This window comes from Sinohyriopsis cumingii, chromosome 7 (assembly GCF_028554795.1).
Source record: "Sinohyriopsis cumingii isolate HCF-2022 chromosome 7, ASM2855479v2, whole genome shotgun sequence".
NCBI classification, from domain to species: Eukaryota; Metazoa; Mollusca; class Bivalvia; order Unionida; family Unionidae; genus Sinohyriopsis; species Sinohyriopsis cumingii.
Genome location: NC_142967.1, coordinates 60,917,564 through 60,933,919, shown reverse-complemented (window position 1 = coordinate 60,933,919; position 16,356 = coordinate 60,917,564). Strand labels below are relative to the sequence as shown.

General features: G+C 33.1%; 1 protein-coding gene across 2 annotated transcripts in view; it reads left to right on the top strand.

Annotated features, from left to right (window-relative positions):
* The first annotated feature begins 250 nt into the window (after positions 1-250).
* LOC149795356 (vinculin-like) overlaps positions 251-16,356 on the top strand; it is a 104,351-nt gene continuing 88,245 nt past the window's right edge. For both annotated transcript variants that reach the window (XM_089965133.1, XM_089965132.1), the window contains exons 1-6: positions 251-446; positions 3,184-3,333; positions 6,175-6,333; positions 13,606-13,728; positions 14,355-14,534; positions 15,864-15,998. In XM_089965133.1, coding sequence (XP_089821259.1) covers positions 360-446; positions 3,184-3,333; positions 6,175-6,333; positions 13,606-13,728; positions 14,355-14,534; positions 15,864-15,998 — 834 coding nt within the window. In that variant the 5' untranslated portion in view covers positions 251-359. The remainder of the gene's footprint in view (positions 447-3,183; positions 3,334-6,174; positions 6,334-13,605; positions 13,729-14,354; positions 14,535-15,863; positions 15,999-16,356) is intronic.

Sequence of the window (16,356 nt, the reverse complement as noted above, 5' to 3'; positions counted from 1 at the left end):
AACAAGATTTAAGAATAAAAACCTTGCACAACATGAGATTATTTTCAAAGTACACCTTTTTATTGTTGAATCAATTCCACAATGTTACTGATCTTACAATTATACATGAAATATTATTTTGGACAATCTAAATGCCGTTAATTGTTTGATTCTGTTAATTGGCGTTTAGGTATAGGGGATGCAACTTTTACAGGTTCTAGTCTATGTCATGTTGACGAATGGCTTGTTTTCTTAAATTCAATGATCACTTGTATCACCGTGATGTTAACCACCTGTTTTGCAAAGAACATTTGTTTCGGTGGATTCCATTAGATTAGGCAAATTATTAATTATTTTCAACAATGGGTTAACTTTATTAAATGAACATGGATGTAACATATGGGCTTCTCTCAAACCTGGTTCAAACAAAGTCAATTGAAAGAGTTTTGGCTCCAATTGCTTCCCAGGTAAGCAGATTGTGTTTCGGAAGAGGCCAGGCAGGGTGCTCTCGTTTGTGGGTTTATTGCCATGTAGTCATCATTACACCAGTGTAAGACATGAATCCAGATAGGTATGATTGGGGGTGGACGTCTAACTACCCTCCTACTGGGTCGACCCACTTTCATAATGCGTCGATGTGTTTACGTTTTGCACTGTAAGACTCATTTGCCATGCTGGTGGGTGCTTTTATTTATCAAGGTACCTTTAATGTGACAAAAATAAATATGTTTAAAAGAAAAATCAAACTGAGAATGGAAATAGATTTCATAGGACAAAAGGAAAAAAATATTATATCGGCTGTTATAGGAAAAGTACATTTCCATGGCACAGTGGCTGAAACATGTTTAAAATCTAAATGCATAAACCACACCAAAATACACATTGATATATATATAAATATATATGTATGTATGTGTGTGTGTGTAAACACCGAAGTTATAATTTGTATTTGTATGAATAATTATACTCATCAAAATAAAGTTGATTTAAGTGAATTTTTTAAAACTACAGATTATTTACTTTTTACTTATTTCAAGCACAGTTTATTTGCATTGATATCAGTCTGTCATACTTATTTCAATGGTGACTGGAGTTTTCATCCCATAACATATTTAGTCCATTTCTGAGTCAGCCCATGACAAGTTACATAATGGGCCAAGTATTATCTAACAGAAGGTAAACTGCTAATATTGCTCTAATTAAAGTAATACTGTCCTTAAGGCTGAAGATAATATCATGAGCACTTGACTAAATTGAGAAGGAAAATATTAAGTTCCTAGATATGTGTGGTGTGTTGGGTTTGTTATGCGTCACTGTGGTAGGTGTGGGGTGGGGTGCTTCCACTATTTTATTTAAATTATTATAGAAGTTCCACCATGGCTCGATTTTGGTTGGAAGTTAAATTAGTGAAAAATAGATGTAAAGCTCCAAGCCCACAGTGAGAAATGCCAACGGTTAAATGATTGAATATACAAAAAAGTGAAATTCAATAAATAACAATTTAATGACAATTCAATAATCAAATGATTAAAATTTCCCAAGTACTCTTCTTCCACTCGAACCTATGATAGCCTATTGCATCATTTGATTTGTAGTGTGAGATAGCTTTCCACCTGTCCTTGTATTCTTCTCATCTGTGTATTCTTTTCTCCTAGTCCTCCAATTCCTTCTCCTCTTCCTCCTGACTTTTTCCAAATTCCTGTTTGATACTCCTCCTCCTTCTCCACTTTCTCCTCCTCCACTCCTTTTCCTCCTCCTCCTCGACTCTCTCCACTGACTATACATGTCGACTGCAACTGTTCTGCTAGTCACACTTCTGTCTCCCTTCTTAGAGACTCGGAACTTAACTAAACCAGAAGTTCTGTCCCCCAAAAAGCTTCCTGTGGAAACACAAGGACGGTACAATATTTTCCTAAGCCCTCTCATCTCACACTACACCCAGCCTATCATCAGATAATGGCTATTAAATTTCTTCGATCATGCATTCATTCACATCGAAATACTCATACGTTCTTGCATGGTTAAACAACGTTGTGATAAAAGCACAGTAACAAATACTTCTCATACATACACCAATAAATTGCATCATATCAGTACATATTCCTAATCCCATTAAACTAAACAATATCACAACAATCAGACGCATTTCTTTACATTACAACTCGTACAAAGCACAAATATTCAAATATCTATGCTCTGATATATCCATACATCCATATTAACTAATCTTACACACTTCAACCATTTTCCAAATTCACAATTCCAGCATGTGTAAATTCTAACATATCACAGGAATAAATGCACTAGTTTACTATTAAGTAACCAAATAGCAAATTACAAAATTAATTCTGACCACAAGCTAACAATCCACATAATTCTCGACATAATACTCAAACTCATTACTCAAAAACGCATGTAAATTAAACACTACAAAGGTAATTCTATGTACTAAATGATCCTAGTAATTAAGTATACATACTACACATAATTACAATTACAATTCCAATAATATTCAGCAAAAATTGAGCAAACAATGACTGTTACTAAGCTTTGTCTTTCCTTAGAATCTCTAAGATTTCCTGCCAAATTATGAGTGGCTTTCTCGGAGTAATCCTATTTGCTACGCAATCTTCCCAGCAGAACTAAATTTTCACTTGCTAGTTAGAAGCTATAATTTGGATCAAAATTGTTATCACACCCTCCATCTCAATTTCAATTGGATGTCTCTTTGATTCGATCCAATCAAGCTGGGTCAGCAACCTATTGTGTCCTTGGGAAAGGCACTTAGCTCCCATCTCCTTGGCAATATACAGCCAATAGTGTATTAAACTGTATTAAAAGCCAACCAGCCAAAATTTCTTATTTTATTTATTCTCTGTATGATTGTGTATTGTGTTTAGATGAAAAAGAAACTTCTAGCAACTAGATTCGTTTGGAATTGTATTAAATGCTTGAAAGAAAACAATTGAAGGTCCTAGATATGCTGAAAGCACTCACAGAGAGCTCTTTGTAACTATATGGCGTTTAATGCCAGGCTTGTTGGGACAATCCAGGTTGTATGGTGCCATTATATCTGTATATCAATTACATTTTCTTGTTTATCATATACTAATACACGTAAAATTCTACATGTTTATGCCTTACCACATTGTACCCACCCGAATATATTGTTACAAAATATTTATTGAAAATGCTTTTGTACAGATTTCCCTCCTGATCATTCTAAATGAGGCCAGAAATGAGAATGACTCTGCTAACCTTGGTGATATGGTTCCATGTGCTCAGGGTGTCCTTCTTGCAGCAGAAAAACTTATTTCAGTGGCAAGGAGCAAAACTCAGAATTCTTCAGACCAGGTATTTTATAACTTTGTTCATCTGAACACATATTAGTGGTACAGGTAACTGGTATGATCAAAAGTGAAATGTCTACAGTAGGTCACAATTTTAAAATCAGTAGCTTGTACTTGGTATGGGCTCCAGTTGGTTGTTAAAGCCAATGATCCAATTTATGTTCCTATTCCCCAGAAGTTTTAGTAAAACAAATTTAAAAAAGAAACTAATTTTTTGTATATTAGAGGTACACTTTTTGGGGCTAACATCTTTGCTAATTCTTTTTGCCTGAGAAGATATTGACCTAAAGTTGTTACAGCAAGTTATTATTTGATTTTTTTAAAATCAGCATCAACGTTCTGATACAGTCCATCATGGAGTCTCATTAAAAAGATGCTGATATATTTCATCTTTTGATCATTTATTGTTATGATTATACAGTGTATCAGTGTCTTCAACTTTATTGATATTAATGTTTTTTTCTACATAGGTGGCTGAGTTTCTTTGTGTTTTAACTCCATGTTACATTTTTGACCATTTTTATATAGCTTGAATTATTTAAGAGAAAGTTGTTAAATTTTCCAAAAAGTTTACTTGAAAAGAAAAAAAAAATCAGATTTAAAGTTGATAGTGCATGTATGTGGAGCATGAGCTGATTCACCTTTCTCAGTGCGTTTGTACATCCTGTATTTCCTGTATAAAATGATTTGATATTGAAAAGAAATCTAATCTTGTTCTTCATTTAGAGTTTATCTCATGCGAGGGTGTATTACTTATTTCCATATTTGTTAATCTCTCCAGATATCTATTAAATTATATTCATTACATAAATCAGTCACCTTTTCCTTGGTGCTGGGGTTATAACTTATTTATGTAAGATCATATTTTTTCTTGTTTGCAGTCACCTTGACTTCTGAGTTTATATAGTACCTCCCTTCCCAAATCGTGTGTTTTCAGAGGTGGTGTCTTTACGGCCTCACCTGTAACAATCCATTCTGTAGGTCACTGTTAAAAATATAAAATGTGCTGCACTGAGTACACACTCATTTGGGAATGTCAAAAATCATACAAGAAATATTCAGTGACAAAAGTACATCAAATTATGGTTGATAGGTAATTAGTAATACCCAAACTGGAAGTTTTAATTAATAACATTCATTAAGAGAAAATAAAATATTGCTAGGTATAAGGGTATATATGAATCATAAATGATGATTTCAGGTATCAATGATTCCGAAATTACCACACAAAAAGTGGGTACTGTTACATTAAAAAAAAAAGTCACATGTACATGTGACCTTAGATGAAAGCATTATCAATGATTCAGATATGTACCACACAAGAAGTGGGTACTGTTACATTAAAATAAAAAGTCACATGTACATGTGACCTTAGACGAAAGTATTAGCAGACATTGCGATATAGATTGTCCACCTCAGATGCAGCAGGTTGTGGTTTTGAATCCCGGCTGAGTCATACCAAAGACTTATTAAAATGGTACTAACAGCTGCCTTGCTAGGTGCTCAGCATTAAGAGGTTAGTGTTAGGACTGGTCAGCCTAGGGTTAGGATAATGTGATTGGGTGGGACATCATGCTACACGTCTGCAGCACAATACCTCAATGCTGGACATCAGTATAAACTGCCACACTGCAGACATCATAGTGATATGACTGAATATTTTATAAAGCTACGTTAAAAATCCAAAACACAGACACACACAAACATTGGGATATAATACCACAGAAACAACAATCATGTGGCAAAGTGATCATGAAAAGATATGCATTTTTTTCAGTTCACAACTCATCTTTAATAGTTGAATCAAGGTCTGATATAATCTGTTTTATTTGCAATTTCTAGAAATTTAATTCTTTGAAAGACAAGAGAGGTGAAAAACGTAATACAGTTGCATCTTCATACTTTGTAAGTTATTTGATACACTGCAATGATGAAAGAGTATTACTATTGTAAATTATTTGATACACTGCAATGATGAAAGAGTATTACTATTGTAAGTTATTTGATACACTGCAGTGATGAAAGAGTATTACTGTTGTAAGAAACATTGGAGTTATTAACACATTTTATGCCCCACTGCAATAGCAGAAAGTGTCTTATATTTTTCTGCTATCTCCTCTATACATTAGAAGGCTGCTGCACATTCTTATGTCCGTACATCTGTATGTCTGTCTCAGACACTTGAAGCTGTCAAATTGTACTCATTCTATTATGGTCATAAGTAAATGACTTGATTAGATTAAAAGCAATTTTTCAGTTGTATTGTACACATTTTTGAACCTTTGGGACAAAACCTTATTATCACAATAAAGCAAAAACCACTTGACATGGACAAATGAAACTTGGTAGACATATATGTATGTATATGTAGATCATAGATGACCTGATTAGACTTTAAGGCCAGTATAGCAATTTTGTGTTTTTTTCAAAAATTTGAAACTTTTCTGTTTATACTGTGAAAACTTTTTTAGCATGAATAAGCAAAAGCCACAAAATCATTTGATGCCGCAAAATGAAACATGATAATCATGTTTTTAATTGTATTGGATTTATTGAATTTAAGACCATTTTTCAAATTTAAAAAAAAAACAGTTTTGAGCTAAACCTTTTTTTATGGTCAAAAATCTTGTTATCATGCTTAAGCAAAAGTAGAGAAGTGAAAATTTAGTTTGCATGTTAACATGCATATGACTCTTAGTTTTTCAGGTCATGATAACAGTTGTACAGAATTTGCAAGTTATGATTTTTATTGGAACTAAGAAAGCATAGCAGTCTACTAAGAATATTGCAGCAGTAGGGGCATGCTCAGTTTGCAAGCACAGTTTCATGTGTTTTATTCTGGCAGGACCTGAAAGCACAGATGACCTGTGCCTGTGAGGTGCTGGACCTTGCAAGCTCCAATTTACTTCTGACTGCCCAGAGACTTGAAGTCAGCAGTGGTAATAAAGAGGTTAGAAATAAGCTGGTACACGCCACCAAGGATGTCCTCCAAGGAACTTTGAAGGTTCGAACTCCACAAGTTTTGTTTTAACCTTAAATCCTCTGCTTAATGATAATAATAATAATAATAATAATAAACCCATCATACATTTTTGTAGAATTGTAATAATTACTAAGGGTACCTTTTTGATAATAAACCAACTCCCTAATTGGGGATACGTTTATTACTGTAAATTTTGTGTGACTTTGGAGATTATTTGGTTACAGACACTGACATTTTTTTGTCAAAATGTTTTTTTCTTCTTTCATGCCTGATAATTTTTAGACATTGTTTATAAAATTTGTATTGATGGACTGGTATTTCCATACACAGTTGTAGTTCTGCAATGATAAGACAAGAGAGCCATACTACGAAGTAAAGGATTGACCTATGATCCTATGTTAAAAGAGAAATTCATTTAAGTTCAAGTCTTCATCTCAGAAATTATGTTTAACACTTCCATTGTAGATAACAGTACATAAATTTGTATATAGGAATCAGTTGAAGTACATAATAATGTATTTTTATACATTAACCTTTCACAGAATAGATTCTTATTTTATGCTTTTTATACGATTGTATTACTATCTGAAAGAAATTTAGCTTGCTATTAGTATTATACAAATTTTGGTACCAGTCTGCAAATACTTAGACTGGTTCATTGCTTTGGTTTATAGTATTAAGGATCTACTCCTACTCTCACATCTACTACTAAAATATAGTTCGAACTCAACTATCTGGAAGATTATAATCAAGATCTGTTCTGTTATATTTATTTAAATATTTTGTTTATTTATTGATGGCAGTCTCTAATATAATTATGCCAATGTTCATTGGTGGTAGATGATGGTTTCACTGATATTAACAGTGATATCATTTTTTTTTTGACAAACTAGATATATTCCTAGTTTTTCTCTGCTTTTTTCTTATAAGAAGCCACTTTTATATGCAATATTGCTAAATGTTATTGCAATACCGACATTATTAACAAAAACATGGTATCTGTTTTTTGTTTTCATTGGTAATGCATTGCATACTGCATGAATTAAAAATATATTTTGTTATTATATTTATAATTAGGTAAAGTTGTATCTACATGTATATGTAATCAATTTTAACAGAATGTTAAAAATAGTAAATTCATGAGGATAGAACTTGCATAAATTAAAACATACATTTTATATGTTCATAAATTTAATTCAGAGATGACTAGGTCCAGTTTTCACATTGTTTCTTTTGTTGTACAGTCAATATAGATGTCACATTCATGAATTTAATTCAGAGATGACTAGGTCTGGTTTACACATTGTTGTTTTGTTGTACAGTCAATATAGATGTCACATTCATGAATTTAATTCAGAGATGACTAGGTCCGGTTTTCACATTGTTTCTTTTGTTGTACAGTCAGTATAGATGTCATAGACTTGGCTTGTTTGATCATTACTTTTTCTGAATTGTTTAAACACTATAGTCACAAAGCACAAAACAAGAGTGTGAGAGTTTATCTCCTGGACTTAAAAAAATCCTATAATTGAATGATAGAACCTGGTTACAGAGTCCTATTATTGAATGATAGAGCCTGGATACAAACCCTATAACTGAATGATAGAGTACAGTACATTCCACAATACAAATCTTTCTTCATTCAGAATCAGGATGTCAACCTTAGTCTCTACCACAGAGACAAAATTCATCTAAGCAGAAAAGGAACCTCTCAGCTACTGAGAAATATTAACATGTATGCCCCTATTTTCAAGCACTTTAATGAAGAGTGTTGTCTCAACTGTGGAGAAACTGGGCACATGACACAGGTATGCCATCATGGCAAACAGATCGAGTGTTTTAGGTGCCATAAATATGGATACAAACAAAGACTTTGTCCATCAATGTATACATATTAGGAAGCTGGCAAAGAGGAGAATGCCAATGCTTCATTTACAAAAAAACTAAATGTACCCAGTGGGACTCTTGACTCTAACTATTCAATGGACACTATTGTAGATGCAAATGTAAATGGATTTTCAGGGTTTGTATGTGACTTTGAAGATGCTAATATATATGAACATTTAAATATAGAAATAGGATGTCAGAATGATAAAAGTAGTATGGAGACAATCTCAGTGAGTACCCCATTGCATGATGACATACATGTAATTGATATGAAACTAAATACAAAAGGTTTTAACATAGGTCACTTAAATGTACAAGGTATAGTGGGAAAGATAGACCAGATTAAGTTAATGTTGTCTTCCATGGAAAATAATATACATGTTTTAGGACTCACCGAAACCAAATTAAATGCTAACCACAATGATGATCTATTTTACTGTCAAGGCTACAATAAACCATTTCGTAGGGACAGAGAGACAGCAGGGGGGGGTCTTGTTGTATACATTAGGGAAGATGTAAATGTAAAAAGGCGACTTGACTTGGAGTCACATGAAATTGAGAGTATCTGGGTGGAAATTTTTCAAAATAATGCAAAATCTTTCCTAGCTGGTTTCATTTATGGACCACCTTCCTCCAAAGCATTTTGGAATGATAACGTTTTGAAACAAATAGAAAATGTTCTAGCACAGGAGAAAGAAACATATATACTCGGAGATATAAATAAGGACCTTCTCAATACTCAAATAAGGAACAACTGGATGGAATTTATTGAATCATTAGGCCTAGACCAGCTGGAAAATGAGCCTACAAGGGTAACAGAAAAATCAAGCACTCTTATTGATCACATTTATACTAACCTACCAGACAATGTGGCTTGTGTTAATGTACCGAATGTTGGTCTTAGTGACCACTATCCTACTTTTTTGACAAGAAAGGTTAAATGCAAGAAAAATATGAAAAATACACATAAAACGATCACTTACAGATCATTCAAAACTTTTAATGAAGAACAATTTCTCATTGACCTATATAAAGTTCCATGGAGTATGATCCAAAATTTGGATGACATAGATGAAGCCATGAGGGTGTGGACTGACTTGTTTATGGATGTAGTATCTAAGCATGCACCACTGAAAGTACATCGAGTAAAGACTGATATTCAGCGTAATTGGCTTACTGCTGAAATCCTAGATGCTATGAAAACACGAGACAAATTCAAGGCTATGGAAAACCATGCACAATATAAAGTATGGAGAAATAAAATAACAAGTATGATCAAAAAAGCTAAAAAAAACTTATTATCAATCATTGCTTGAAAACAAAAAGAGCAACACAAACTCCATTTGGAAAGTCTTCAATGAAGTCACTGGAGGAACGCACAAAAAACACAAATAAAATTCACTCACTTCTGGTAAATGACACCATAGTCACTGATGAAACTGACATTGCAAATGTTTTCAATGATTTTTTCATCAACATTACCACAAAGTTAAAAGAGCCAGTGATAGAAAACAACTTTAATGAACTGAAAAAGTTCTGCAGCAGTAAAATCTCAAAGGAGGTATGTTTCTCTCTCCCACCAGTGTCAAAAAACTTTGTTAAAAAATGTCTCAGTGAACTTGATACCAAGAAAGCTACAGGACTTGATCAGATTGGTCCACGACTAATTAAATCTTCTGCCTTTGCTATTGTAGATAGCATAACATTCATAATTAATTTAAGTATTGCAACCACATCTGTCCCCAAAATATGGAAAACTGCAAAAGTAACTCCTATTCACAAATCTGGTTCTAAGGATGATGCTGATAACTACCGACCAATTTCAATACTACCAAACTTGTCAAAATTGATTGAAAAACATGTCCATGACTCATTCATGTCATATTTAACCAAACACTTGCTGTTACACCCTAATCAATCAGGCTTTAGACAGAACCATTCCTGTGAGACTGCCTTGATCTCCCTAACTGATAAATGGCTTCAAGCACTTGACCAAGGTAGAATAATAGGAACTGTATTTGTAGATTTCAGGAAAGCTTTTGACATGGTGGATCATGAAATCCTTTTGAAGAAACTGAAAATCTACCAGTGTGATGAAAGAACAATTAGATGGTTTACTTCGTACTTAAATGAGAGAACACAACATGTTTACATAAATAATGTTCTGTCTGAACCTGAAACAATTAGATATGGAGTACCACAAGGCTCAATTCTAGGTCCACTACTATTCATTTTATTTATTAATGACCTACCACTTTTACTAAGAGACTCAATAACATCTACAGATCTCTATGCAGATGACACAACATTGTCAGACATCCAAAACACAAAGCATGAGCTCGAAATTTCTTTACAGAATGCCCTAAACAAACTGGAAAACTAGTGCACATGTAATGGCATGGTGGTAAATACTGGTAAAACTAAAATATTACTTATCTCAACACGGCAAAGAAGGACAAATCTTGATAGTGATGAACTATGTCTGACATGGAAGGATACAAATCTGCAAATAGTCTGTCATGATAGGCTACTTGGTGTTCTGGTAGATAATAACCTATCATGGACTGAACATATCAAACATACCAGTAAAAAAGTCAATTCAAGTTTATGGCTTCTCAGTAGGATAAGACATTTTCTCCCTGAAAGGCACAGGAAACTATTTTATAACAGTTACATACAACCCTATTTGGACTACTGTAGTACAGTATGGGGTAATTCAAATGATAAAAACATAGCAAAGCTGGCACATCTTCAAAAAAGAGCATTTGGGCTAATATCAATCCAGAAAGAAAGCAAGGAAAGTTTAGCTGGTAGGTTAAAAATATTACTATTAAAGACTGAATCTGTTTGAGAAAAGCCAAATTAATGTACAGGATATCTCAGAATAGTGCTCCTGAATATTTACAATCACTATTCCAGTATAGGCTACCTGGTAATACTCCCCACCTGCGATCCATGTCAACCAAACAGTATAAAATTCCCAAACCAAATAAGGAGTTATTTAAAAAAGTTTCCAATACTCTGGAACTCTGCTCTAAAATAGTATTCCAGCTGAGATTAGAAATGCCCACTCTATTTCCTTCTTCCAAACCCAATATATCCAGTGGCTTCAGAGATGCAGCTAAAATAAATTAATTCCTTTGTATGAGGGCCTCAAGGTAGATTAGTTTTTAGCTAATTGTGTTACCCTCTTTAAATAAGGTCATTATTATTATTATTATTATTATAGAGCCTGGATATAGAATCCTATAACTGAATGATATGGCCTGGTTACAGAATCCTATAACTGAATGATAGAGCCTGGATACAGAATCATATAATTGAATGATAGAGCTTGGATATAGAATCCTATAACTGAATGATATAGCCTGGATACAGAATCCTATAACTGAATGATAGAGCTTGGATATAGAATCCTATAACTGAATGATATAGCCTGGATACAGAATCCTATAACTGAATGATAGAGGCTGGATACAGAATCCTATAACTGAATGATAGAACCTGGATACAGAATCCTATAACTGAATGATAGAGCCTGGTTACAGAATCATATAATTGAATGATAGAACCTGGATACATAATTCTATAATTGAATGATAGAGCCTGGATACAGAATCCTATAACTGAATGATAGAACCTGGATACAGAATCCTATAACTGAATGATAGAGCCTGGTTACAGAATCATATAATTGAATGATAGAACCTGGATACATAATTCTATAATTGAATGATAGAGCCTGGATACAGAATCCTATAACTGAATGATAGAACCTGGATATAGAATTCTATAATTGAATGATAGAGCCTGGATATAGAATTCTATAACTGAATGATAGAGCCTGGATATAGAATCCTATAACTGAATCCTGGATACAGAATCGTATAACTGAATGATAGAGCCTGGATACAGAGTCCTATAATTGAATGATAGAGCCTGGATACAGAATTCTTCAATTCAATGATACAGCCTGGGTCAGTAATATAAATTAGTCCCTCTCACTATGTTTTTTAATTATGTTTTGTCAGCATGTGTCTGCATATCATGCCTTTAGAACAAAATATGTGGATTCTTGACATGAGTCAAGAAACAAAGATCATAGCAACAACTGACTTTATTGTCATCGTCCAAGACTTATTTGATCAAATAATACCTCACCATGTGACTTAACAGAAATGTTTGTGAGTTAAGTGTTATATATTTTTGAGTGGTAAGTTTGCTTGTTATCAGTTAAGAACTAAAATACTTTTATAAGGTGAAATTATATAGTATAGAGGTCTGAAAGCAAAAATGATTTTTTAAATAAAAAATTTATTTGAAAAGGAAACCAGTAAATCATGGAAGGATAATACCAGTACTCAAATCTATAAAAAAAAATGGTACATAGAATAATTAAGTATATCAGTCTATTTTTTTTAATTCACAACTTCTCATATCTTTATTTTGATTGTTTCTGTATTAATATGTATTCACAAATATATGGCCTCCATGCTAATTTTCTGGAACAAATGTCTACCTAGAGTTGTTAGAATTTTCATGATCCCTGAAACAGATCTGTCCATCCATCCATCCATCCATCCATCCGATAGTAAAAGATCACAAATGCAATGAAACATGGGTATAAATAGTAGTTTCTGAGCAATTCCCTGGCATGCAGGATGAAGATTTAGACTAAACGTGATTGTACAGTCTTCACAATATCTTTTATGTTACAAAGTTGAAACTATCGAGTATAAGGTTAAACACTGTGCAACTATAAACTCTGTCACAAATAACTGGAGAAAAAGACATCTGAGCTGGACATCTGGAGATGGTAATTTAGCCAGGGACTTGTTGATGAAGAAAAGGTTTATTATAACACCATATAAAGTAATAAATTCACAATTTAGTTTAGAACCATGTGCATTTGTCTTTAAAATTATATACAATGATATTGGCAAGAAAATTCAGTCAAGATTTTTTATTATTTGTTACATTTTTTCCATATTTATCATTTAATTGCTTCTGTGATTTGGGCAAATGGCACCTATAAATTCAACATTTGCAAGAAGACATGCCATATGCATTAGATTTTGACCCGGAACCTTGGTTTATTGTCCGATTTTAGTGGCATTTGGGGTCTAAAATGAATTGCCTTTAAGACAGTGGATTGTAACTCAGAATATTTTATCAGTTGTATAGTTTTAAAAATTATTTGATGACATTTAATTCATTGGCACATAAGAAATAATTATGAAAAGATGAAATGTTAATAATGACAGATATTTTATTGAACCAATAATGTTATGTCACAGATATCCTGTTCTGGCCTTGTAGTGAATAAGAAAATTATAATGTGTGTATGCATGTTTATTTGTCTGGCCTTGTATGGAACTCAAGGGATTTCTTTTACCTTTATCACAGGTGCTTATGGTGTCGGATGATGCAGAAGTCAGGATGATTGTTATGGCAGCTAACGTTGTTACAGAGAAAATATCAGTATTAACCACAGTAAATACCATGACAGATTTAGTACCTAATTTCAAGGTTTGTAAATTTTGTATGGTGGCTTGAATAATTTGAAATTAGAACAGTGAATAGAAGATGGATGTAACTGTGACTGGTATTTGGTGTGAAGAAGTGCAGGAAAATGGTTTAAAAACCAAATTTCCATTTGGGTGAAAAACATACAGGTATGAACATGCTTCTGTAAAATATTGTTTGGTCCAGTAGTGTAGTATTTATTTTTGAAGTCAAAGTTTTTACTTTAATTAATAAAATGCAAGATTGTTTTTAAGTACAGACTGAAAATTTCCTCATTCCTGATTGAAAAATAGAGAAGTATCTCAAAATAAATGTGTGTATATTAACATTTTTTTCTTAGTATGGATCAGTGCTATCTAAGCTTCCACAAATATCTAGTTATGGTTTGTAATTCTGTATCAGTATGATTAGCCAAATTTAGATTTGGTTGCTGACTAATTTTGATTTCAGGGAGTTAATTGACTGATGGGTAAATAGGTAAATAGAGTTGACATTTGACTGATATACTAACTTTATAAAATAGCGCATGAGATTGTAATGATTTGTCTGTTAAATACTCCAAGATAAAGCTTATAATGGTGACCTTTCTTCCAGCTAATATTTTAAAGTTCTTTTTTTTACATCTATAGGAATTTACAGATGCCCTAGCTGTATTTTCGGGGTTAGTGAACAAGCGTCAGAAAGACTTGATTAACTCAAGGCAGCGTGACTTCATTGTGATGTCTTTAGCAACACTCAAGAAGTCTGTACCTTCTCTTAGTGTTGTTCTTCAAACCACAATAAAACATGCCGGAAATGTGCAGACTGAGGTTAGTTCAGTTGATCAATATGTACAGTGAGTTTTTGTCTACACTGTAGTTTATTTATTTTTTTTAAAAAGTACTTAATAATCCTACGATATAGGTAGGTGTTGATCAGGGTACGATTCCACAAACTACCTTACAGAGATATTGTTATGCTGTGACACTTTTAAAAAATAAATTCAATTCATGTTTGGACTATTAATCTTAGTGTATGGTCTTCTCTAGAATAACAAGCATGATATTACAAGAAGGAAATTTATATAGGAGATAACCTGTATTTTTATCTGTTTGGTTGTTTGTTGAATTTATGTTTATGAGAAGATTTGATTTGATTGGGATTTAAATGTTTCTCAAAATACAGAAATAGGGCTAGAAAAATTAAAGCAAGAATGTATGATAATGATGATGGTGACAATGACAATGATGATGATTTTTAGTAACAGTAGTATAGTATAGTACTACTTACTGCTGCTACCTTCTGGATGACAATTAACATTACTACTGTTACAACTACCTCCCATATTTACTTGCTTACAAATAGAGTTCATTTGAAACTGTGTGGACCCAGATCTGCTATTGCATAATGCACCTGTCGATATGAATTTGATAGGAGTAACCAATTGAAAAAACAAACTGGACACTGCCAAAGTTTAGGGTCTGTATTTGCACATGTTGGAAACAGTAACATTAGACTTCAGTACCTAAAGTTTTGTGTTACACATTTTTAGATTCAACTGCATATACTCACTTATAAGTCCAGTAAATCTGCAAACAACAAAGGTCATGATCTGCTGTAACATAATATACCTGCAGATCTGGGTCTATGCTGTATGTTTTATGGATTATTCCTAATAAACTGCACAGACTGAGATCTGCTGGTACATTATGCGATGGCAGATCTGGGTCTATGCTGTATGTTTTACAGATTATTCCTAATAAACTGCACAGACTGAGATCTGCTGGTATATTATGCGATGGCAGATCTGGGTTGGGCTTGTCTTATAAGCGAGTATATACAGTATCTTATAACAAGGTGAGCAGCAGACATGCAGACTCAACAGAACTTTGGATATTGTGATATGAATAGTCAATTATGTACGCTTTTTAAAGAATATTATAAACTTTTTTGTGCATAAATGTATGTTGATGTTATTAAAGTGTTGGGTATATATTTTATGCTGATTTAAGGTTCATTTGTTCAATGCCATGGAATATTATATATCTGCATGTCAAACACAGGCACATTTGACAGATTTTAAAATTCACTTCAGAATCAGTACACACTCAAGAAATTTACACTGCATGTATTTTAAGATGACTTTCTGATACACACAGGTCAACAAGTCCTATATTGTCCAGGAGGTGCTAAATGCAATACAAAGTATTGTAGATGTGATAAGAAACAGGACAACTGCTGATGACCTTGTTGATGTTGAAGAACCAGGTTATTTTGTTGTCAAAGTGGATCAGGTATTGTCCATTCATTCCATTTTGTTTGAGCTGTCATCATAATTTAATTTGTTCTCACACAATTCTTTTTGTCTGTTATTGTTATATCTAGGGGTTTAAACTTAAATAACAAGATTAGGTAGAACTCAAACAAGTATTCAAATTTTCCAAAATATAAACTTATTTAAATAAAATATAAACTCAGAAAGGTAAAGAATTAAAAATGAGCAACAGTGTATGAATTTCTAGTATGTAATCCTAATACAGTAAAACCTGTTATGAGAGACTGCCCCTTCTGCCAACAAAAATGGGTTTTTCAAGACAGGTGGTCTCTCATAAGAGGTTTGTACAAAAAGACCAGTTTCCAAGGTCCATTTTC